General features: G+C 41.6%; 3 protein-coding genes across 5 annotated transcripts in view; 1 reads left to right on the top strand and 2 right to left on the bottom strand.

Moving 5' to 3' along the window:
- The first annotated feature begins 991 nt into the window (after window positions 1–991).
- Window positions 992–3,973, top strand: pla2g12b (phospholipase A2, group XIIB). 2 transcript variants are annotated; one of them, XM_050070607.1, is made up of 4 exons: window positions 992–1,709; window positions 2,200–2,288; window positions 2,422–2,587; window positions 2,688–3,973. In XM_050070607.1, exons 1-4 carry the CDS (start codon window positions 1,112–1,114, stop codon window positions 2,804–2,806), a joined length of 972 nt encoding a protein of 323 aa, XP_049926564.1. In that variant the 5' UTR covers window positions 992–1,111; the 3' UTR covers window positions 2,807–3,973. The 2 variants fall into 2 exon arrangements, with proteins under 2 accessions (XP_049926564.1, XP_049926565.1); XM_050070608.1 differs by having other exon boundaries at window positions 993–1,709; window positions 2,200–2,276.
- oit3 (oncoprotein induced transcript 3) lies at window positions 3,356–16,260 on the bottom strand. The gene is made up of 9 exons (XM_050070597.1): window positions 16,130–16,260; window positions 11,143–11,517; window positions 10,918–11,028; window positions 8,256–8,378; window positions 8,012–8,134; window positions 6,065–6,225; window positions 5,457–5,869; window positions 4,373–4,472; window positions 3,356–4,205 (listed from the first exon to the last, which is right to left on the bottom strand). The coding sequence occupies exons 1-9, from the start codon at window positions 16,185–16,187 to the stop codon at window positions 4,047–4,049; spliced, it is 1,623 nt and encodes a 540-aa protein (XP_049926554.1). The 5' UTR covers window positions 16,188–16,260; the 3' UTR covers window positions 3,356–4,046.
- A 4,587-nt stretch (window positions 16,261–20,847) lies between these two features.
- mcu (mitochondrial calcium uniporter) overlaps window positions 20,848–25,345 on the bottom strand; it is a 68,016-nt gene continuing 63,518 nt past the window's right edge. For both annotated transcript variants that reach the window (XM_050070603.1, XM_050070602.1), the window contains exon 9: window positions 20,848–25,229. In XM_050070603.1, the coding sequence (XP_049926560.1) occupies window positions 25,149–25,229 (81 nt within the window). In that variant the 3' untranslated portion in view covers window positions 20,848–25,148. The remainder of the gene's footprint in view (window positions 25,230–25,345) is intronic.

Below are 25,345 nucleotides of genomic sequence, written 5' to 3'. Positions count from 1 at the left end.
CTACAACCAGTACAAGTGCCTCAAGAGTGTACTTGAGTGCAGCTTTGAGTAATTGAATTTGGGTTTACAGATTCCAGTTGTCCATCCGTTAAAGAACAACAGTGAATCTGACACTTAACATATGTTGCTCTGTGGCCCAGGGCAGTCCAATTAGTATTTGTTAATATGAACAACTTCAACCTTATGGTAGAAATCAAATAAGTTGTGTATGTACCGCCTGAAGCTGCTTGAATGTTAATGGATTGAGAAGAGAACTGTTTCAAAGCAGAAAAAAGGCCTGGTTACTGTCACAGCCATCTTTTTCTGATTTATTCTGTATGAAGCTGTGCTTGACCGTGAAAGCACAGAGGATTAGGAGGATAACCAGTCCCTCTCTTATTTCTGGCTGCAGGAGACAAGTATTTATTTGTAGAGCCTGATTCAAGCATAGGAAGAAAAAACTTAACCCCCCCTAACATAATGCACAACTGATATCCATAAAACAGACCTCTGTTGTTGGACAGGGACACTGCAAAGGTCAAAAGACCCATTTCCACAGCATTGGGAGCAAATTACTGTTCAAACACCAGAGGGCAGTAGAGACATGCCAAATGTACAAGATAATGTTTGTCTCTGTACTTATTCAGAGCTGAAGTGTCAGACTGTGACCTTTATCAAAACAGAGAAGATGGCTTGAAGTTTGTGATGTCTAGATAAAGGTCACAAGCTGAAATGCCAGCATTAGATGTGTCGAGTGTTAAAGAGAATACGCAGAGGTTTTTCCTCCAGGCTCAAGTTCCATGTGACTTTTGAGTCATAAAAATCCAATTATAGCTTTGTGGGTAAAACTGTGATGAAATTACTCATTTGATGTGTTTAAGAATCACTGAATGAGAGGATTAGAGGAAATAAAGAGGCTGTCTTTGGATTGATATGGGGTGACCTTTGCCCCCAACACGATAGAGTGCCTTGCTGTCTGCTGGGACCTAATCATAGGTCAAAGTCTGGCTGGCAGAGGCAGTAGGAACAGAGTGTGTTTTTGTCCCTCACTGTCTAAGCTCTTCTCACCCTGTAAGCAACACCTCACCTTGTGGAGAGCTTCCTCTGCTTGGATTGTCACCAGTTCAACACCATGCTGCTTCGGACTGTGGCCCTGCTCCTCCTCTGCGTGTCCACGGGCATGTGTGCCACTATAGGCCACTACCAGGATCAAGCAAGTGAGGATGAGGAGCCAGCTGTTGTCACTGAAGGTGGTGTAGCAGCTGCCTCGGTAGAAGCAGGTGAAGAAGGTGTAGCTCCTGTCGAGACACACTCACCTGCCGCTGAGGAACCTGCTGCTAATTCCATTTTTGGTGACAATCTACTGGCTAAAATATTTGCAGCAGATAACCCAGCAGCTGACAAACCTGAAGTGGATGTCCCCGTGGCAGATGGTGCAACAGCGGAAAAGCAAGGGACAGACAGTGACGGGCCTGCTGGAGACGCCCCTGGTATGGAAGCTCTTACTGGTGAAGCTGTCGCCCAAGAGCAGCCTTCATCATCTGAGGACAATGACATCAGGCCAGTCCAGACGAACCAGTCCCCGAACAAACCCTTGGCACAGGAGGACGATAACAGCTGGAGCCTTAACTCAATTAGAAGCACTTTCCAGACCATGAACGGATACTTTGACTCCCTGGTGGAGCTGGCAGGAGGGCACAATGGTGTATGTCAGTACCGCTGCCGATATGGTAAGAGGGAATCTCTTTAATTAATGTGAAGTTTTGAGAGCCACAAGTCCTTCAGTAGCTGGAGGTGGAACCTTAGCTAGTCAGAGTTGTTGCATCTTGTGTACAGTCAATTTCCAAATTATTATTATGCTGTCCACATCCAATATTCCATCTGTTATTATGTAATTGTTTTCGTAGCACACTTTAAGTCTCAAATCAATCCCCCTGCTGTCTGTTTATCAGCTACTGATTTACAACATGCTAGGCCAACAGCGCGCTGATAATGAAACCTGAATACATTCTGGTTATCAGTCTAGGAGGTGATGTACCTACAGTTACGCAATCAATACAGATGTTCTCAAGTAGAAGTTACATCTAATCTGTGAAACAACACACACCCAAGAACAGAGATATACTGTAGAAACTTGATTGGGAGCACATGATGACATCAGTTTTTTAATGTGCCTTCATTTCAGTTTGAAAATTAAATGGAGCTTATCTGTTTTCATAGGAGAACTCCCTCAACCTCGTCCAGGCTACCAGCTCCCAGAGCCCAACGGCTGCAGCTCCTCTTTGGTGGGATTCCAGGTGAATGCTGCTGTAGGTGACCTGTTTATAGCACCAACAGCCCAGAACTATATCATTAAGGCCAAATAATGGAGCTGACTACAACCGTAACAGCTTGAATGCTAGTATTAGCAAACTGCGCTGACACAATTTGTTCTTTTAACAGCTTGACCTGGGGATCCCTGCTATGACAAAGTGCTGTAACCAGCTTGACATGTGCTATGACACTTGTGGCACAAGCAAGAACGACTGCGACGCAAAGTTTCGCACATGTCTGTATGGCATCTGCTCCGACCTTAAGAAGAGTCTGGGCTTTGTGTCGAAAGTTCAAGGTGAGATATTTGCTGATATTTACAATATATAGGGTGGTCTGAATGTGACCACCAGGAACATCTCATATATATTCTCTGTTTCTCTATCTTTTCTCCCTAGCCTGTGAATCTATGGCCGACGCTTTCCACAGCACAGTGGGGACCCTTGGTTGTAGGCCTTACATGAACAGCCAGAGGGCAGCGTGTGTCTGCGAGGGAGAGGAGAGGGATGAACTGTGACACAGGACACTGAGGACAAACTCCCCAAATGCGTTCACAGACAGAGTCATAAGTATTTATATATATTATACTGTGTATTTATAGGCTTTATGTCAAGACAGAGTTAACTTCACAAGAGCCCACTCAAGATTCACAGCCTGGGAGTTAAAAAAGAAAAGAAAACATCAGTGGGGAATGCAAATGAACAGTTTCTCAGGTTTTATTCATAGGCAGTACTGACAAATATTAAGTATCTGAATCTGACTTTCAGAATCTTAATTAACTGCTTATGCATGTTTTACTCTCCATTTCATTTTAGGCCATTTTTAGGCCTCTATGACTCCATTACCATAAATTACTATGACTCCAAACAAAGTGCCTGATGGGAAGGAGATTGCAGCTGGATTAATTTCCTCTAGATAGAGAGACACAGTTTAATTACTATGGTGCACATGATTTGTTTTGTGCTATTTATCAAGATGGTCGGCTCAAACCTTAAGTCAGTGTCGTGTAAATCTAATGCCTGTTAAACATACTATGTTAATGTTTGATCTAAGTTATTTGCCAGTATTTGTTGTTTTTTAAGAATGAATACATGGCTAATTGCAGTCAAACTGACATGATTAATTGTAGATTAATTGTCAGTGATGAAGCGTATGCATAATTTCCGGGGCACGGCACACTGATATCTCTTTTCCACCACACTGGGATGCGTGACATCCTCCCCGAGCCATCGATTATACTGAGCAAATGAGTCAGAACACATCTATGGGTGCTCCACATGTATTTTTCAAGTCGGTGATGGTGTGAAATATAAACCACTTCTTTAAATCCACTAAATCTTTAAGCTGTAATCAGGCTTGAGAAATGCCTGAAAGTGTGACCTAGAAAAACATCCTTCATGCAGTAGTTGTTACAAATGAACTGTGGCCCCTCTGAATGATTTCTAATAGAAATGTCATTCACTGTAATGTCAGGAAGTTGTGCTGCCAGGCAAAGTGGCAATGAAACACACAAGCTTGGATGTGTTAAGCAGACTTCAAGTGATCTGCAGCACTGTGACTGACACTGGGACTTACATAGGAACATGGAAGACTGTATATACTGTGCATCTGCATGTATATATGTGTATATGAGGGACTTTTAAATACCAAATAAACTGATTACTCTCCTGTAATCTAACTGTTACTCCACAGTTGTAATTTTGCTGCTGCTGTAGTCATGCTCTCATGGTGTATGAAATGATGGCTTTATGTTAGCATCACAGCTCAGGCAGGATGTAGATGGGGCCTCCACTCAGTGTGTGCTGCATCTGAGGTCCACTGGTCCGAACCTCTCTGCGGACGCGTCCTTGACAATGCTGAGCGCAGTGGGAGTCTCCTGCGCTGCACACCAACACCTGGCAGTGGAGGAACACTTGCTGTAAACAGAGGAGACAGGTTTGTTTTGAGTACAGATAGAGACGAATACCTCCACAGTGTAAGGATGCTGCTGCTTCAGGCTATGAATACAGCCTTTATGCTACATAGGCATAAGCCCACACACACTTGCCAGCTGGCTCCCAGCATGCTTTTTTTTTTTACTCACTCTGTTGTCCTTGCCAACGAACTTGAAGACGGGGACCTGGTAGTGCTTGGAGAGCTGGTCCTTTGATGAGTACTGTGTCACTGTTTCATCTGAGATACACCTGAATAAGAAGCCAAAGGAAAAGTAGAGGCTTAACACAGTACTCAATGATCCATATATGTTTCTAACAAGCCAATTTATCACGTCTAGCTGCCCCAAGGCCCCGAAACACTGTTGTATTTTTAATAGGAAATCATGAAAACAGATTACAGCTCTGCTCTGCTGGTGTCCGTGGAGTAGCAAAAGAAAATCTCTCTCTGGATTTAGCGGAGAAATGGTTTGCCAAAAGGGAGCGTTCCCCAGATAAAAAGGCTGTTCTTTGTTTCGATTTTTCTGCTTAAAATATTCTTGTTTTCTTTCCGCATTAATCACATGGACGAGGCCAGTGGCATTTTTTTCTTTGACATTTCCTTGAGTGGAGATTTCCTGTCCTATAACCCTGCAGCAGCTGATGCTACAGTAAGGCTTTGTGGAAACACAGCGGCTGGGTCTGATCCTGTTGACGTTTATTATGGGACCTAATAAAGTCACAGGAACCAAAGGCATTTTTGGTATGAGTGAGGCAATATTAAAAAGACAGAGCTCTTCAGTTTTCATTGTGTGCATGAGCAAGACCCTTTGAAGAGTCAGTTAACCCAAATGACAAAAAAATAGTTTCTTTATTACTTCTGGTATCCTTGCATGTACAGTACCACGCAGTTTCTTTGCTCACTTGGTCATGACTTCCTCTTGAATATGTGTAAAGTTTTCTATAAATACCACTTTTTAGTCAGCCACAGTGGGTGAAATCCTCCACCCACAACTATAAACAAACCTGTTATTTGTATTTTCCTGGTAGAAAGCGATCATGAACTGGGAATAGCTTGAATCTGTATCATATCTTTTTGCATTAGAGGGTGCAAAACAGAAACCTATTCATTTAAAAAGTAATGGATATACTCCTCCAGCAGTGCTATTTTCTGGTTCAAGGCCTTTGCAATTAATGTGCTGTGCAAGGCAGTACAAGATGTAGCATTAAAACTGATCAAAGTACCACACTATTCACCCGTCTTTGATGAGGTAATACTTAAGGGCCTGGTCAGCTTTGGGCCCTGGTGTGGCGAAGCAGCTCTCCACCATTGAAGAAAGGCCCTCCACTCTCTCTTTTGGCTCCACCCCGAAGAAGAGGGAGTCATGCAGGCGGAGCTGGGGTGGGGTGCGGTAGGGCTCAGAGAACTCTGCACTCTTGAAGAGCTCCAGGTAGAAAGGGAAGACTCCCTCGCTGTGGCCTGCCAGCTCGAGGGCTGAGCTACGCTGACTCGCCTGGTATCCGTCCGACACTTGGTATTCCCTGGGGAACTCGCAGGTGACTGGGAGCACTAACTTGCTGGTGCGGACTATCACGTCCTTGCTGCTGCCCGGGCTGCTCCTAGGGAGGCCTGTCACCAGGTTGGTCCCAACAATCTTGTCCTCTGTCACCTGGGGGTCAACATTCAGTTAACAGCGCTTTACAGTAATAGCTTTTTCAGTCGGTGACAACCTCACACACCTCACTTTTAAAGCATGGCTCTTTAATATACTGACATAATAATCAAATATGTCACCAGTCCCTAACCCTGGAGACTAAACCCTGTGCACATTCAGTCTAAGCATTTAAACCCAATGACCTCTGACCTCCACCACTGTGCCGCAGGTCTTGAGGCTGAAGCGGAGGTTGATGTGTGTGCCATTTGAGACACCTCGACAAGACGAGTTGGACAGGGAGAGCTCCAGTCCTCCAACAAGGTCCTTAGGAACTGACACAACAATAGAGCTGGAATCACACTGGACTGGCACTGCGGAACACGGAGGCAAAGATATGACATGTCAGTATGGTCCCATAAAATAAAACTGTGCATAAATACAACGACAAAGAGATGAAAATATACCGCACAATCTGTTGGCTTGCTAAGTGCGTAAAGACATGCATAAAGAGAGGTAGATAACTGGGAAAGTAATCAACATTAATGAGTTGATCATGAAAATAATAGATGGTTGCACCCCTAAATTTAACAGTTTTTATTTAGATATACACAAACAGACACTATTATTCCCTTTAGTTACACAATATCCAAAGACCTGTGATAAATGTTTAGATATTTAGAACAACCAAAACAAGTATTTAGCAATTATAGCAATGCAATCAGATCATCACAGTGTCCCTGTTCTCACCTTTGTCACTGACCCTAGCTAAGATCTGTTCATATCGTACCATTTATATTCCATACATTTTTGAAGATCTGGGGAGGATGTACCTCTCTGTAATCTAAATATCACTTGGTCAGCCACAACAACCCCTACCTTCATCACTGCAAAGTCATATTTTGATATATTAGGGAAATCTGTTTGATGCCCCCGTAGGCATAGTCTTGGTGATACAGGTAGTGTCAGGCTCCTGCGCTACATTGAGGACCCTACAGATGTTCCCAGTTAGCACCTGCCCCAAAAGCAATGGACAACCCTCAATCGCCTAAGGACAGGCGTAGGATACTTTGGGGCAGCAATGCAAAAATGCAGTCTCATGGACAGTACCTACTGTGACTGCGGGGATCCACTACAATCTGTGGAACACATAATAACCAGCTGCCCAAAACACTGGCCACCAAATGGCGATCGTGGTCTAATTGACCTGGATGATGAAACACTGGACTGGCTTGCCTCAACAGAGCTGATGGTCTAAGGACATATGCCAGAAGAAGTAGAAGGAGAAGATGGTACCGTTAAACCACTTCCCTATGTATTTCAGTTCTCCTTCCTAAAATGGGTGAATAAGTTTCTACTCTCAAATTGAATGTACTAATGTTTCTGTTTCTATCTGACATTTCCAAATAAATGATTTGTCAGCAAGCCCATCCCATAGAGTTTAGATGGAGCAAAATAAACATATGTATAAATTCATACTGACAACATTTCCCCCTAGCCTCCTTTATATATTTCCTAGTATTTGATGGTACTTATAACCTTTTCTGCATCACTCAGATCACACCCTAGGTCCTCCTGCCAAATGATCCTCAGATTTTTATAAACATATTTTTTGTAGCCTGTGGAAGATTTTGTGGAGCATACTGTAGCTGCCTGCTTTAACAGGTAATTTAAAAAAAAATCTTCAGCCTTCAGACTGTTGCTTGGAAAGAACATGATATGAGGATGTCACCTTAGACATGGCCTGATTTTTCCTAATATTTTTTTGATATTATAGACTAACTGTTACCAGTTATTCAGAAAATAATCTGCAAATAAAGCCCCAGCAAAAACAATCATTAGCTTTCCTCTACTGTCAAAAGAGACACTGAGGTAAGTGGTCTGAAACCAACATCCCTTTTTGCCAAACCAAAGATCTGTAGATTATTTTACACCGCTGATAAATAACCCTGCGCTAAAATGATATAAATTCAGTTACGGCCTGAGAAAATGCATTTTGGTCAAACTTGTGCTATCTATAACATCTTTTCAGATTAATGTAGTCATGCATCTCTGTGTCAGCTTGCCTTGCTGTCTGATTGATTATCCATCTTCGATATCTACCTTCCACACACACACACACACACACACACACACACACACACACACACACATACACACCCTGACATGTGCGTTTGTCCTCTCCCAGCTCCAGCCCTCTGGGACAGTGGCACTGATAGGAGTCCAGCAGTGAGGAACAGCCATGGCTGCAGCCTCCATTGTTAACATGACAGCCTGCTATCTCTGCATGCGGCGACACAGAGAGAAGGAAAAGGTTAAGAACACTGTTTGGTGTTCCTGGTTTAAATGCCTCTGTAAAACCTTGACATGTGTGTGTTACATGCACATCAGAACATGGATTTACCTCTGCAGTTGCGTCCATCGTTGTCCAGCACACGGCCTGGCCCACACTCACAGCGTCTGGAGCCTTTGGTATTCACACACACCTCTGCACAGCCACCGTTGCCCTTCTCACATTCATTCACATCTGAACATTGGGAGACACACCACAGCTGGGTCAGATATTATTATCAGACAAGTCCTGTTTTAATCGACTGAGTAGCAGATGGGTGGAGTTTATCACCTCAAGGCAATTCACTCACTGTCCCTGGGAGGAAGATGATAAATCAGCTTTAAAGGACTTTAAAACTGCGTTTATAATACTGAGGACTGGTAAAGAAATAATGATGGGTGAAATAAAAGGAGGGACTAAAGTGAGAGCGCAAGGGAGTGAGGCGAGGATGGAGGAATGAAGAAGTCATTTCTGAGACAGCGAAAGGCAGATTTGGTTGATGGGTGAATAATGAGATAATGGGAGTTTTCAGGCCGGCTAGGTTCCCACTGCATGCCTGTCACCCATCATTAGGTGTACAATCCAGTGTACCACTTACACATACACACACATACACATACACACCTCCACCTTTAGGAGAGTCAGCAAATACAAAAAACAATATTTCAGTCTGTCTCTATCCCTGCTTCCTTCATCAGGCTTTGCACCCATCCTTCCTACTTTATGATACATCTTATCATTTAGAATATATAAAACTAGAATTAACTTTATAAGTATGGAATTGTAACATTTAAACACAAATCCTACAGGTCATAGAAACTACAGAAAATGGCTTTGGCAGCAGTCACAGGGCCGTGCTACACTAGGGCAGTGTTTCCCAACCATGCGTAGTTTGTGGAGTAACTTTGTTGATAAAATAGAATTTACAATCTCAATATATATATCCACATATAAAGTCAGCTGTAACATCTTAAAGCAATTACACGCTTAAGAGTGTTTGAAAACTAGTTAGCAAGCGAGCAGAGAAGTTGATAACTTACAGCTAGCTTGAGTAGCAGCTAAACATTTAAAAGCGTTAACGTTAGCTTATATACAAAGGAAAATGGTTAAAATAGTTAGCCTGTAGAAAAAACTCCCACACACTGTCTAACTTGCAAAAATAATTATTTTAATGCTACAACCTTTGGGTGACTAGACCTCCATCAGGGAGTGTGTGGGAGTTTATCTACTTGTCCCCCTCCTACACACCTGTTTGGAAATAGATGTGCAAAGTATTCCTATGTCCTAATATCGTTAGCCAAAGGTAATAGCTAATGAGATACATTGGGAAAATGGGGCACTGGGTTGTTGGTTTAAATTTGCAATTTTACACATTGATATTTCGTTGAATTTAGGTTGTAATGGCGGTTTACCAAAATTTAATGTCAGTACAGTGTAGAATATCGACAACAGATGACAATGACATTTTGTTGGTTTTAAGTTGTGTTGTTAAGAAACAAAAATCCAGCGTCTTCAAAACATGCTAACATCATCTTGACGTGAAATAATGACATTTAGACGTAAGGTGTGGAAAGCAAAACCCAGCTACTGCATAATGTCACACAGCGTGAAATTCCAACGTTGTCAGACATTTAAAATATCATCAGCTTAATTTTCATTCCAACCAAATTTAACGTCTGTCCAGCGTAAGAGCCATATGGTACGTCTTTCTGACGTCATATTGATGTCCAATGCCAGCTGGGTCAAGACATTAAATTTAGCAAATGGAGTTTGCCTAGTTAAACAAACTCCATCTGCTGACGAAGACTATGAGATGCAGACACATTTAAAGCTATTTGTACTTTTTATACATACAATTACATAATTTATTCACAAAAACAGATAAAGAATAAGTACAATTCATGATAAATAACGCTGAGGAAGGGTTTCACCCGAAATGTTCGTGTGGCAATAAACATTATAATTGGAGTGCTGTCCCTTGTGTATACATTTTTTACATTTTTCACTGAGGATTCAGCACCCATTCATACTTCTGAGGGTTGAACATGTTTGTTTGGACTTCCAAATAATGGAGATGTGAAATGGGACACCCCATAAAGCTATCTAAAGCTTGAGAATAGCCAGTCCAGACATGAGGCAAATTATATTTGAAAATGTTAACTGACATGTTGTCTTCATCTATATGCCACTTGCTGCTGTTTGCACAGTCTGGTTAGATGCTAAACTGCAATTAATTGCACTGGTATTTGTGCAATGACAATAACGAAAAATTTAATGTAAGTGGACCTTTGATTAAAATGATTTCTGACAAACTACTTTTTACTACTGTTTAACTTTCACACTCATGAAATTGAAATTATATCCCTGTCAGCATGGATGAATGTGAAGCATTTCTGAGGACAAATAATTACAGTTATTAAAATGTTTCATAATATTAAATTCTCATGATGAAAGGGAAACAAACCACTTGACTCTATTTGTTTTTGTGGTGTTTGCAGGCTCTGCCCAATATCATGGATATCCTATTAAGTCAAGTAAACATTTAAATACGAACAGCTTATCCAGACATATGATTGTATTCATCTGAACAATGGCTGAACATACTGCAAAGCCAGTCTGATTGATTTCCCCTGTAATTGTTTCTCAGAAACCATTTCCAGCCTATCCGTCTTCCATGTCTGCAACACAACTTATCTGTCCCCTCTCTTCCTCCCTCCCTCTCTGTCTGTCTTACCCAGGCATGTTTGTCTGTCTGGTCCCAGGACAGTTCCAGGTGCACAGCGACAGTCAGACTCGGGACATCTGGGACCTAGACAGTCCACCTCATCACAGATATCATAGAAATCTTTGCAACACACACACAAACAGAAAGAAACAAATTAAAGAGACAATAGATTAGAAAATGAAAATTAACTCAGTAAAATAATTGGATTTTTATATATCACACACGCTCACTCACGGCCACAGTAAACATGGAAGCAGACTGAGGGTCTGGGCAGGCGATAGACAAAGTATCCTCCAGTACAGGCCTTCACGTCTACAGTGCCATTCCACTGGCAGCAGTTGTCATTGAAGCTGGCACACACGGGCAGGGTGATGATGCCTTCGTGGGGTTGAGGGTGGCTGCCGTTGAGCCAGATGGGAGCATGGGTGCCACAGTGATTCTCAGAGACGCAGAAAGTGGGCATGGCATCCCCCGCCATGCCAGTGAAGCGGTACCATTCTCCAGACATGTGGCTGTCACACAGGGGGACACCAGATGACTGGTTGACGTGGTAGTCTGTGTTCCTCCAGGGTTCATTCAGGCTGATGTAGGCAGAGCATGGGTCCAGGGCTGAGGTGGAAAAGATGAGCAAAACTTAGGTGCGTATGCTTGAAAAAAAATGATGGAAATGTTTTTTGAGATAAGAAGGATGAGCCAGAGGGGTTGGTTTGACAAGTACTATATTTTACTTAAGCATATCCATTTTGAGCTACGTTAATTTGTAGTCCACTAGATGTCAGAGTTATATGGAGTGCACTTTAACTTTGCATTACATTTATTTTTACTAATGATGATGTCCTTATATAGGTTAAATTACGCAATAGTATATGGAGTTATTAATATTAGCTGCTAACACTTTAATACGACATTAACTTATGATACTGTAGCGATATCCTCCTGAGACCCTGTGTCCTCATATGCGGACATCAAATTTTGGGTTTACTTGACCTCGTACTTCATTTTACTTAACTTAGACCTGTACAAAATTTCTAAATACTTACTCCATCACTGTGAAAGGGCAAGTTCACCCACATTATGAAAAGAAAACATGTTTGCTCACTTTATTCTTATACAGGCATGCAGATATATTTTTCTTTTATCAATCTAGGTTTTGAGATTTCTGAAATTTATTTTGATTCCGGCACTCACAGCATTGGTAAACTACATTTAAATGACATCCAAAACAGTGGCCCTCATTTGCTCTGGAGTCAACTTACAAAGACAGGCATGAAAAGCCCACAAAAACGAATTCAAAACAGGGTCCTGCCCTGGTTATACTCCACAGGCCATTCTGGAAATACAGTAGCTCTCAGTAGAAAATAGTGCAAAAGAAATTCAGAAACTACGTGCCTGGCTAGATGCCACTAAATATGAGAAAATGTTTGCTTTTTGTAATTTTGGTGAAGTGACCCTTTAGAAAACTTCAAATTTCTGCTCTATCCATAGACAAGCAGTATATCTTTTACGCCGCCCCATGTTCTGTGGTCACTTGAGCAAACTTGCAACCATGAAACAGACCTTTGGACCACCAAGATAAACTGTAACACAGAGTCAATTCTAATTGAACCTAAAGCCAACAAGCCATCCACAAAGAGCTCTTTATCCAGTCCTGTCAGTGGCGACTCTTTTCACTCTGGTCAGCTTTGCAGAATCAGGAGAACAACTAAACGAGCAGAGTAAACAAAGTGCAGCAAAAACAATCAATAGCCTCTCGCTCTCCTCATGCCCTCTCAACAGCGTAATTAAGAGGCAGACTTAAAACAAAGGGAAAAGAAGAATACATGCGGGATGATGGGATCAGGCAAAGTGAGCAAGAGTAAGTGTTAATCACTGAGAATCAGCAGGGATGAGGAAACAGCGGGAGGCTCATCAGCCTGACAGTAAAGCATCTTCAGTGACAGGCCAGGAGCCAAGAAACATGACAGCTGACACCAGCACATTACACTCAACTGGAGCAGTAACTAGCATTATAACCAAACCCTCAGGCTTTCCATTTAGTTGGATTGCTCTACATAAAATATCCATGTTTACGCTTTCTGTGTGACATTTAATGGAGGTTTATAGTAACTAATCTTTTCCCTAATATCTGCTTTCACAAGTAAACATAAAAACATACAAACACCACATTATGCTAAGAAAAAAATGAACTAACTGACACTTTAGTCCCTGGAAGCTATGACAACATAGCTGTGTGAGATGGGACTAATGTTCTGACGCTAAATGATGTCACCACACATATCATTTTCTCCCTTCATCCACTAATGGACAGTCCATCTTGTCACGACCCACTGCTCCAATAAAAGCAGAGGGATCAATCCACGGCCTGGGCCCACTGACAACATAAACGACCAGTTTTGGAGATGTACGACTGACCAACTGTGTTCCAGCTCGGGCAGCACAGAAGGGGCAGAGGACATAGCTGACTCATGCGGGTGTATGCTAATGGGAGCGTTAAATCTTCCAGATGGGGCTTGAATAACTTAATTTGGCTATTAAGGGAACGTGGAGCCAAGCCTAACCCAAGTCAGACTCTAGCCTCTGCACAGATGAAGATGAAGACCCAGAGTAAACAGTGTCCAACCTTATTAGTTTTTGAAATTAATATTTTTTGTTTAAGCATAAATCTGGCAATACGCTATTATTTTTCTCTGTGTTTACAGATCCCATGAAAAGACTAAAACTAACAATAAATTCATCCTACTAACACCTGCCCTCCTTGTGTGGCCAACGCCTGACATATATTATCCCTCTGTGCCACAGACCCCCAAAAGCCATCAAAAACACATCAATGAGCCACACGGCTGCACTGGACAACACCTCGCTTCATTAGAAATTCCTTGTACACCAACCTGCTGCTGTATTTATTGACTAGAGCACCAAAGGTGTGTTAATGCTCTGCTGAAAATAGTCACTGTGAAACATAGGCGTAGATTTTTCAGGGGGTGGGGGGCAGGGGATAAGTCTCCCTAAATATGCAGATGTGCATTTCTCCTCCCCCAGGGAAAACATGAAAATAGTAGAGGACTTTTATTTTTGACCAAATTAAAGACATTTCCACCATAATTTGAGGCAGAAAAGGCAAAAATGCAGAACATTTCACCAGTATGCATGAAATTAAAGGAGCAGTGTGTAAGATTTAGGGGGATTTAGTGGCATCTAGTGGTGAGATTTGCAGATTGCAACCAGCTGAAACATCTCCCAGTCATAATTCCTTCAGTTTTCATTGGTCAGAGGGGAGGCTAATTATCCACAGAGGTCTCTTCCTCTCTAAAATAAGCAATAAAACTGGTAAAAACACTGAATAAAGCAGTTTCACATCACAAATCAATGTTTCTCCTATGCTGTTCTAGCCAAGCAGCTGTTCTTGTGTGCTCACCCATTTTCTCTGATAACTTAATGTGTGCTCACCTTATTTCTGAGCCAGACATTCAAAAGGTTCCTACCGTAAGCTGAACTATCTACAGAGGACTCGTCCTCTCCTAATTAAATGGACCTGGTGATTTAAACCGGTAAAAACATGGAATAAAGCAGTTTCACGTTAAAAAAATCAGTGCTCCTCCGATGCTCTCATCGCCGTAGGTCAACTAAGTACAGTTGCCAATGAAGACACAAAAATGTGAATGGCCCTATCTAGAGCCAGTGTTTGGTTTGTTCATTCTGGGCTACCGTAGAAACATGGCGGCACAACATGGCGATCTGCGTACATGAGGACCCACTCGCTATCAAAGAGCATGGATACCAAGAGACGAAGCTCCGTTGAATTTCTGCCAACAGACACTAGGGGCGCTACCGCCATTTTGGACTGTTGAGCTTGGACTGTTGCGCCCAGACAAGATGCAAGATGTCAAGGAGAGAGGAGAAAAAAAGTAAAAGAAAACAGTGTAGTGCAATTAACTGCAACAACTATCAGTGGAACACCCCGCACCTGGCCTTCCACCGTTTCCCGAAGGATCCTGACAGGTAAGAACTCCTGAGGTGTAAATTTTAAAGTGTTTTAATATCCATTTAATATGCCAGTTTTGGAGGGAAGATAACACTTATAGAAGATTAACTTAATTACTCCTTCAAAATCACCCTATAAGCCAATCTACCAATATATATATATATGTATATATATATATATACATATATATATGGCCTCTTGGACCATTTATATCAGAACTGATTACTGCTTTAGCATTAAAATATATCATATTAAAATAGCCTATATATTAAGCCATTAATGTTTCTAGTTAAAATATTGATTTTTTTTTTTTTTGGTAGATTGAGTAATTAAGTTAATCTTCTCATAAGTGGATGTAATATGGAGAGATGCCATCTAGGCCGTTTTTCTTCGTTTTGTTTTTTTTAAAGTCTATATTTTGCTTTACAAAAACGTGAAAAAGCAGCTGTGACCAAGCTATCACGAGGTGAGTAGCATTGTAAGCATAATTAATAGCGATATACTTCAGTTTGTCTGTGTGTTTTTGTATACAAGCGGGTCTGCTGTGGTCTGCTGACAGTCCAATATGGCGGCGGTAGGACGAAACCATGGGCGAGTCTGTTGCTATGGGGCGTTCTATTGAGCTTCGCCTCTTGGTATCCATGCTCTTTGTCGCTATGTAGATATAAATGGCTCATTTTAAGGTAACGAAAACACAACAATTCTTATTTTCAAGTGATCATACTTTGAATAAAATATACTTATTATACTATATTCCATTTCAGCCAACGTGTCCCTGAAATCCTACACACTGTACCTTTAAGTGTTGGACGCTTAGAATTCCTATAAACCCCCCGTGTCATATATGTCCTCCCCAAACCCCTCACCCCAGTGTTAAAGCAAAACGTACTCCCTTGTCTCGAAATGCACAGTTTACCCCAATTAAAGTGACATTCACTAGACATTTGCTACTTGTGGTCCATTTGTCAGGATTTACATCTTCAGAAGAAATAAATAGACTTGGGGCTGAGTGTAACAAATCGGTTAGGTAAGTCCAAAAGTGTTGGGAGACGGACCAACATATTTTTGGTTTTGGTCTTTTCATGAGATTCGTTGACAATAAGAAATATGTTGAATCATGTCAGCCTTATCCTTTAATCTATACTAAAAACAAGCACCGTTAACAGGCAGATTTGACTGCTATGATAATAAAGGACATACCAGCTTGTTTAGAATGAAAACATGAAATGTCACACTCACCTACACCGGCAACCGCAACAACCTCCAGCAGCAGACTGGCAATCACCCAAAAAATCATGATGTGTTTTCTTAGTGTTCAGGCCTGAGTGTGTACGTGTATGTGGCTCTTCTGGTTCATCCTTCGGGGAAGCCTGTCTTTAATAGGCGCCTCTTATCTGTATGTGTCATTTTGTCATATCTGTCTGTCCCACCTTGACCTCTTGACCCTCTGCTCCCCAAATCCAGCAACAGGACCATCCTCCTATTGTCTCACACTCTCCTCCCTCCATCTCTGCACACACAACCATACTCTACCCTAAACACTCTCTTTCTTTTTTTTAATTTTATTATTATTATTTGCTGTCATGCTGTGAAAAAGTGTGATTATGGCTATTTTACATGTCTTAATATCTTTTCTGTCTCATCTTTCCTGATTTAAAGGGCGTGGAAGAACGAGCAGTGATCTAATCTGCAGCGGCATTAAACCAATCTGATTAATCTGCTTAGTGTCGTGCTGGAGCATCTCTCACTTCAAGGCGACGGCGAGGTTTGCACACTGAGGACACGCTGTGCCAGTAGAGTGAATATGTTCTCATCTAGCTCATTACTTGACCACTATGGCACCGGCCAGAAAATATCTAAAGCTTGGCCCCTTTTCATTTAGAAAGAGCCCAAATTAACCTGACGCGCGCAGTTTTTGTTTCTCATATGTAATTAAATCAATGGAGACATTAATCCACCGGGCTGTTGGAAGAAATGAGGCGGAACATGCGATTCTTCTTTTGTGATTACTCCTGGAAATAAGATACCATTAGCCCCCCTGACTGCTGGTTTCTATAGCACAGGCAGATTCAATCAGCACTTTATGACACTAGTACTGCATAATCACACTGTGTATAGGAAAGCTGTATATAGTTCTTCATTTTTAATGATCCCCTTTTGTTCACTTTCCCTCAGAATTTCAGGTTAATTTAGTTCTCAGAGTTTAGAATTTTTGAACCATCTTTCTAATCATAGTTGCAATGTTTAGGTTGGATTTAGTTTGATCATTAGGGCCGGGCAGCCTAAGCTGCCAGGACCCTATTGTTTTGCTGCATGTTCTTCTTCTTCTTCTTCTTCCGAGGAAATCATACTTCCCATGCGCGAAAAATCACCAAACTTTGCACAAAGGTCCAGTCCCACGCCAGATTGCCTCAGCTGCAAAAACAGGCCAATAGTCCTGATGGTGGCGCTACAGCAAGCCTCTAAAGTTCAAAATTTTGAAAATTCACAACAAATCAACCATATGTGCTACAGATTTGCAACTTTCACCAAAATGTAGCCCCAATACTGAAGAAACTTTTGTACATTTAAACCTATTGCAAATTATGAAGTCCATCACTCTGTTTTTTTCAAAAACTGTAAAACTTATTAAACCTATCTCCTCCCACAATTTTTGCTCAATTGACACCAAACTTGCTACAGAGCATCTTCAGACTGTCCTACACAAACGATCCACACAGATTTTTGATTTATCGAAAATTGAGCCTACAGTGCATCAAAATGTTTGACTGTAAACGGTATTGTAAACATATACTTGCAAATTCTTGCTAAATACATTTTCAATGTTCATTAAAAAAAGACACAATTTTGGAGTCATGGTAGATGATGTTTGGAAAATATCAGAATTTTATCTCAAAAACTGAATTTTGGAAAATATCAGAATTTTATCTCAAAAACTGAATTTTTTTACAGCATTTTGAATTTCGCTCTCAAGCGAACAATTGGAGTCAGTGCAAAAATGGCACTTTTAAACATCAGTTTTTCACTTATGGAGCCAATAAATCACTGTTAAAACAAATTACCAACATCTCCATGCTGTCTAGATGCAATTTGTGTATTTTCGGATTTTTGTCTTAATAACTGAATTTTTGACAGCCATTTGAAATCTGCCTTTACACACTAACAACTGCTGTCTTGCACACAGGTGACTGGCTTAGTCAATTTGTGAAGCTACATGTGATATCTCTGTTTGCCAATTAGCTCAGTGAGATAGAGGATGGTTCTTGGTGTTGAAGATTGTGAGTTCAAGCCTCAGCTTGTGCAACATATGAGAAATCTACCCAGACTTTTCATAAAGGTCCAGTCCCATGCCAGATGTCCTCAACTGGAAACACAAGACAATAGTCCTGATGGTAGCGCTACAGCAAGCCTCTAAATTTCAAAACTTTGAAAATTCATAACAAATCCACCATATGTGCTACAGCTCTGGAACTTTCACTTTGAAATTTGCTTTTCCATGGCATGGATGGCTACTGTCTGGCACCCTGATGCTTGGCTTAGTCAGTTTGTGAAGTCACATATGCACTATCACTTGCCAATTAGCTCAGTGAGATAGAAGATGGACCTCAGTCTCAGAAGTTGTGAGTTCAAGCTTCAGCTAAGGCAGAACAGACATTCTAATGTGAAAGTCCTATGTTCAGGCATCATGCTATGTGGATTGGAGACTACCAAGGTTAAAATAATTATGATCCAGGCAGTTTTGCAGAGACAAATACTCTTTATCACACCTTTCCCTGTTATCCCTTGTCTCTTTTCCCTGTTTATTTGGCTTAGCTATCAGTCAATATGCAGAGTCTATCCAATAGCTACTTTTACAGTTTAAAAACTGTTTTCATCTCTGTCACCATGGATAATGTTTAGCTTTAAGCTAGATCAGGCCAGTTTGTTCATAATTGCTAGCAGTTAATGTTATTCTTACTTTCTTGTTCTTGAGTTTTTTCTTTCCTTTGTATATTATGAGTCTGATCACTTCAGCCACTCATCCACAATTTTAAGGGCATGCCATAATTATATGATGTAACTTGGTCATGGACTTTCCACGTCCAGAGACGACATGCAACATACCCTGGGTGAAGTTCTGGGACGCTGAGTAAAGTTCTGCCTGTTACATGCATTGTCTTCTTTCAAAATACTCTTCTGTTTTCACAGGAAATTTACTGTTTAAAAACTGTCTCTTTCATATAAATGCACTACGTCAACTATTGCCTTAGTTACACAACTAACGCACCTGGTTGGGTTTAGGCGACAAAAACACGTGGTCAGGTTTAGGGAAAAAGAACTGGGTTTGGCTTTATAATCTTACGGGAAAGGAACGCCGCTCTCCTGGGTGAAAGTCCGTGTTTGTTGGACCCATTCACCACTCCTTTTGCCGGTTAAACTATTACGGAGACTGGTCGCCTATCATTGACCTTAAAGGACAGCTTTTTTTTCATCAGAGTCTGATGAAAGTCACTGCCCAAGTGCTGGATTTCGATGACTTCGGAGTGAGACTAGGTTGGTTGGTCAAACGCGTTGGACCAGACTGAAAAATTCGATGGATTTTGTACAAATTTTATACAAACAGATATTCATGATCCCCAGCGGTTAAAGTCTGATAAATTTAGGGATCCCTGTACTTTTCCTGTGCAGTGCCAACCAACCTGGTCTCACTCCGAAGTCATCCTTCTAGGAGTTTGACAAAATACTTTGCTACTTTCATGCTTTTACTGGTAGCATCCCCAAAATCCACCCTTATGGTTATATTCATCCTAAAGGGTGACATGAATGTTTACCAAATTTTGTGATTTCATGACATTCCATTCAATATTTGACATTTCACTGAAAGGCAACTCCTAGATGCAGCAATGCTGTCAGTAAGTGAATTTGTTTCTCCTGTTTTGCCTTTGTTGATTGGGTTGGTTAGGTTTAGGCATGAGGAGTGAGACTGGTTTGAGTTAGGTAAGACTATAAAGATATAGGCCAATCAGACGCAGAACAGGGCAGGTCATGCCATGGCCATCCAAAACAAATCTGCCACCAAAAGAGTAAGCGCAGGCAGTATGTAACCTCAAAGGCAATGGTTGCAATCTGCCATAAAACAGAAAGGTGAAGCAACTATGCACGGTTGAAGCAGAAGGTACTACGACATTTCCACCGTAAATGTATCCAGAAAAGGCACAAATTGGTAAGAATTCAACAGAATGCAGCAAATGAAGTGTCTGACACCCAAAATTTTTTGAGGGATGACCGCCAGACCCCCCAGCTTAATATGTATCACAGCTCCCTTCCCGCTTGACTGTAACAACCTTCATCAGGCACTATCATCAGGTCAAAATTTGTCTAATACTTTGGTTTATCACAAAAAAACCTGCAAAAGTAATGACATTCCCATCAGCCCCAGCTGTACTTTGTGAAAATGCAGATTAACGACATGTTGACATTCTAAACTAAGATGGTAAATATGGTCAGGATTATACAAGATAAACGTCAGTATGATAGCATGCTAACATTAGCATTTAGCTCAAAGCATTGTTATGCCCGAGCACAGAGCCTCGAGAGCATGGCACACTCATTTTCTTTTCAGTGATCATACCAAAATTTTACAAATAAATTCCTTTTTTTAAACAAAATTAAAGGGAAACAATCGATGCCTTTTCTTTTTCCATTTCTTGTTATAAACTCTTGGATTTTCAGGCTCAAATGCAGTTTCAACAGACCATCATGACCATGCTGCATGTACCTATTGTATACAAACAGTTTATCCCCTGAGGTCTATCTCATAGGATGTCCTGTCCAGGAAGAGCAGGAGGCCAAGGAGAACCGGAGGAGGTGGTCAAGACCTTGAAAAGCAGCTTCTGGTAAATTTCTGTAACATGTCCATTAATCACTGATTCTTCACTTCCAGAGCAAACAACAAAAACCTCAACAGGACCACTGGCTCCAAAAACTGGATAAGGATTTTATTGATAATTGAATTACATTTCTCTTTTATACATATTTCATAAATGATACAGGATTTTACATCTTTCTTTTTTGCCAACATTACAGCATCATATGTCAACAGAAGAAGAAAAAAAGACAAGAAAAACAAAATAAACTAAGAGGTCAGAATGGAGTACAAGATCATTTCAATCCTATATTCTGCTTCACTCTTTAGGCATTTTAATCTTATTGTAAATGCACACGAACAAGATATTCAAAAACAGAACACACATTCAGAACATAGAATAATAATGTTGCTTTGGAGAAAAAAAGGCTGAGGGTGGATGAAGATGACAGAAGAGAGGGACAAGAATGGGAGGAGTTCCCCGATAAGCTAATAGAGTGCATCTGACACTTCTCCTTTGGAAACAAATCCAGGACGTTAGTAACTGAGGTCAAGAGGTCTCCTTTATAGGTGCACCGAGGATGGAGGTGTGCGTTTTCATTTATTGGGGAGTATAAATGCACGCTGAGGGAGGGGTTAATGGGACTAAATAAGGTGAAGATGGCAGCTGGGTTTGATGGGGGGGTTTGAGCAGTTGGTTGGCTGAGATTTAAGTCAGATTTGGCAGGGCAGATTCTAAAGACGCAGCCCTGTCCACTGCCCTTTATAACTAGGAATCTCTACAAACAACGTTCTTAAATTATCTTTGCATTTTTTATTCTTTTATTTTTTGGATAAATCGTCTTTTTTTATTTTCACATAATTTCCCATGTAAACATACATTCATGCAACACCCTCTTTATAATAAAGTTTCCCTATATTTGATATATTTTGGTTTTAAAAATAAACGGGAACAAAAAAAAACCCAAAGGCAATAAACGGTGGATGGCGTGATAAAAAGGAGGCGGTGATCATGGAGAGAGGTGTGTAGAGACAGCAGAGGGGAGGATTGGACTGCAGACAGAGACTCTCTCACCTGCCACAGTGCATCTCCAAGGAAACACCGTCGTCACTTTGTGTGTGTGTGTGTATGTGTCATGGTGTGTGTAAGTTAGCCTACAAATGAAAACCCAATGACTGCCATGAAGTGAGATGAGGGCGGAACTGATTTTTACCACTATTGACATGCAGTGATTAGGGGCAAAGGATTCATGAATACGGTAATCTCAAGCTTGCCCCTAACGCACACAGCTGTCCACACGTGGATTTGACAAGCGCACATGTTCACAGACCCACAGCAAGATTGACTCCCACTCCCAAACATTCAAATTTGACCTTTCTTTACATGGTGTTTGTCAAATTGCTACATTATCAATACCCTTTGAATCATTAATTGTCCAAAAGGCACCATTTCCCTTGGAGATGAAACACACACTCACACACAGTCACAGATTAGACCAAATCCTGCCTTGAGATCTGCATCGCTAACTTTTGATTTGACCTAAAATCATGCATTTTAATAGAAAATCTGCAGTTAAACACAAAGATCTCTTCAGCAGGATTCAGCCAACTGTCCAAATGAGACACACGAGCAGGATCTTCATCTTAAAATGGAAAAAGACAAGTTTTTTGCTTTAACTTATCACTATGAAGTAATTGTTGATTGCACAATATATTGGCTATAGAATAATGACACCATCTGTGTTACGATTGGTTCCCTATAAGCTTCGCTTTCACTATGAAATTCTATCTGCCACCAGGTGCGATCTCCTGTGAAAATAAAGGCACAATGTTTGGTACAAAGGAAGTGCACCAACCATTGTGCAACCAAAACAGGAAGAGGACAGCGCTTCTGTTTTGCGGCTAACCTCTGTTACCAAAGAGTATCTGCAGTTACTATCCCCATGGCAGAAATGTCGGACCGTGGAACAACTGAAGTAACTGTGGGGAAGGAAAATGCAGTGTTATTGGTAGTTACTGTGCTCTGAGAGAAACGGAAAGCGATCCAGTTGTCTTTGTGACACCAACAAAGCTAAAAAAAAAAAGTTGTCTGATTCCACTTTGAGTGTATGTTCAGGGAGGTCATGTCATTGTGCTTCCCCTCTGCAGATGTACTCTACAGCAGCTCAAAGTGAAAACAACTGGCTTCGAGACCTTTTTTGGGAAACATAAACAGAGCCGGAGAGAGGGCCTCCAATCCTCACCCTGAACAGAAAACTGAGTGTAGCTGACAAAGTGGCCATCCCAAAACAAAAATAGACAACACAAACATATGGCTTCTATAACCTTTGATTGAACCTATGGAGGGGGATGAGACTTCAGCTAGATGCGGCAAAGGAAAGTGTCCAATTAAGTACAAAATTGCAATAATGCTCCTACACATTCACAAATTTCTACTGAGGTCATACCACAGCATGCAGTCTACCCTGCCTTGCCATCGAGGGAGCAGGGGGGCATTACAGCAACAGTGGGAGGAGAAAACTCAAGAAGCCTCTGTGAATCAATGCCATGGCACTTCTTCTTTTTTTTTTTTTTTAAACGTAGCCTTTTGTTATTTTGTCCTTAAGATTCGTGAGGGAGAATCATAAAAAATTCAGATGTTGAAATGAACATCACATGCTGCCAAGCTAAAGGCCATTGACAATCTGGAAATGGTAATTTTACACCTCTAAGAACAGTATTTTGGATTGGATTAGGAGAAAATACATATTGGGGGAAAGGGATATTGAACTGCAGGCAATTTACTCAAATTATACTCCTGCTGTATAATGTGGATTCACTCTTTTTAAAAGCCACTCAGCTCATCAGATACATTAAACTAGAACATGCCTGTGGGTTTGGCTGAGGCAACGGTCACTGCACATTTTAACCCCTTGATTATGTTAAGCATTTCTGCAGCATTTCCTTCTGTATTCATGAGATGATTATAGAGGTCAAGCGTGGCATTATCCACATCGATATTCTGCGTTGCTCAAAATCAATTCCAATCAAAGCCAATTTCACCCTGATTTGGCTGTAACACCCTTTGGTGGCCATGCACAGGAGCCTTACATCCAACCTGGATGTAGTTACTGTGAAGAACATTGTGTGTGTTTGTCATGACAAGATATGAAATAGTTACTTCAAGGTAGTAAATGCATACATTATAATGCTGTGTGTTTGTGTGTGTGTGTGTGTGTGTGTGTGCGACTGTTAGCGGGGGTCCTTCATGGCGGGAGATCTTCAGAGGATGTGAATGAGTTTCTGATGAAATGATGTGTGTTTGAGAGCTCCTCCCCCCACTGAAAAAAACTAGCCTCTGGTCATCTGTTTATTTGATTGTATACATATATATATTTATATTCTTTTTCATAACAAATATACTATGGCTTTCAAAATAAAAAGTGCCAAAATATTTTTTTTGGAGTAAAAGAACACACAGTGATGTTGTTGTCGGTAGTACTCTCATACTTGCGCAGACCGGGCCGCTACAGGACGTCAACAGGAAGAGGAAACGAGGCGTCGTCATGCCTATATCCTGCGAGTTGAGACAGGCTCCTGACAAAGGTCACACTGGGAGGGACAGCTGTCTGTCACCTGGAGGAGGCGTGGCCCAAGGGAGGGAGAGGCAGCAGAGTTCAGCCACAGGAAGGTGAGGGTCCCCATGATGGTGCGACTGCAGTCTGGACTTCCTTGTAAACTTTAGCGTGTGGGATAGAGACTCTCCCTGGAGCCTGCCCCAACCAAGAGTAGGTGTGTGTGTTGACAGTTTGACTGCTAGAGGAAGCAGGACTACACTGCTACACCCGCAGAGTGGCCAGGGTCGGTGTCCCAGTGTACCCTGAAAGTCCCACACATACACACACTCACACACACACACACACACACACACACACACGCACACACACACACACACACACACACACACACACACACACACAAAACAATGACTGCCCCTCTGCATGTCCGCTGTTCTGGAGTGTCTAGAGGTGTGAGTTCCCTGCAAGCTGTCCCTCTGGAGACTTGAGGCATATCCATAGTGCCCAGTTTTATTCCATCGTCATCATCATTGTCCATTTCATCATCCTCACCATCCTTGGGCTGTGAGAGTTTTTCAGTTCCCGGTACTCTCGCCATCCTTCTTCGTCTTTAGCGGTTTTCACTTGCAATTCCAACTGGAGTTTTCAGTCAGGAAAGTAAAAAGAAAAGGAAAAAGAAAAAAAAAGGAGAAAAAACTAACTCCCACAGTCGAGAAAGGGATGGGATTATTGGGTGTGGGAGGGATGGGGGAGGGAGGAGTTGGGGGTAAAAGGGAACGGAGAAGGGTGTTGGACGGAAGAGGAAAGAGGAATAGGAGGTTGCAGGAGCTGAGAGAGGAGGGAGTCACTCTTCCCATCAATTTTTACTGGCGGTGAGCTGCTGAACTGGGAGCTGGAGCTGGAGCGGGTCCCGAAGACGCTTCAGATCCAACTCCACCTGGAGAGGGTGCAGAGGAAGAGAGAGGGAGGCAGAGCAGAGTGAAAAATATGAGATGAAAATGTGTGGGGAATGGTATGAAACTGGGGCTTTGTGCGGCCGTTACAAATCAAAGT

The sequence above is a fragment of the Epinephelus moara genome, chromosome 19 (genome assembly GCF_006386435.1).
Source record: "Epinephelus moara isolate mb chromosome 19, YSFRI_EMoa_1.0, whole genome shotgun sequence".
NCBI lineage: Eukaryota > Metazoa > Chordata > Actinopteri > Perciformes > Serranidae > Epinephelus > Epinephelus moara.
Note: the sequence above shows the minus strand (reverse complement) of the source record. Positions and strands in the feature narration are given on the sequence as shown.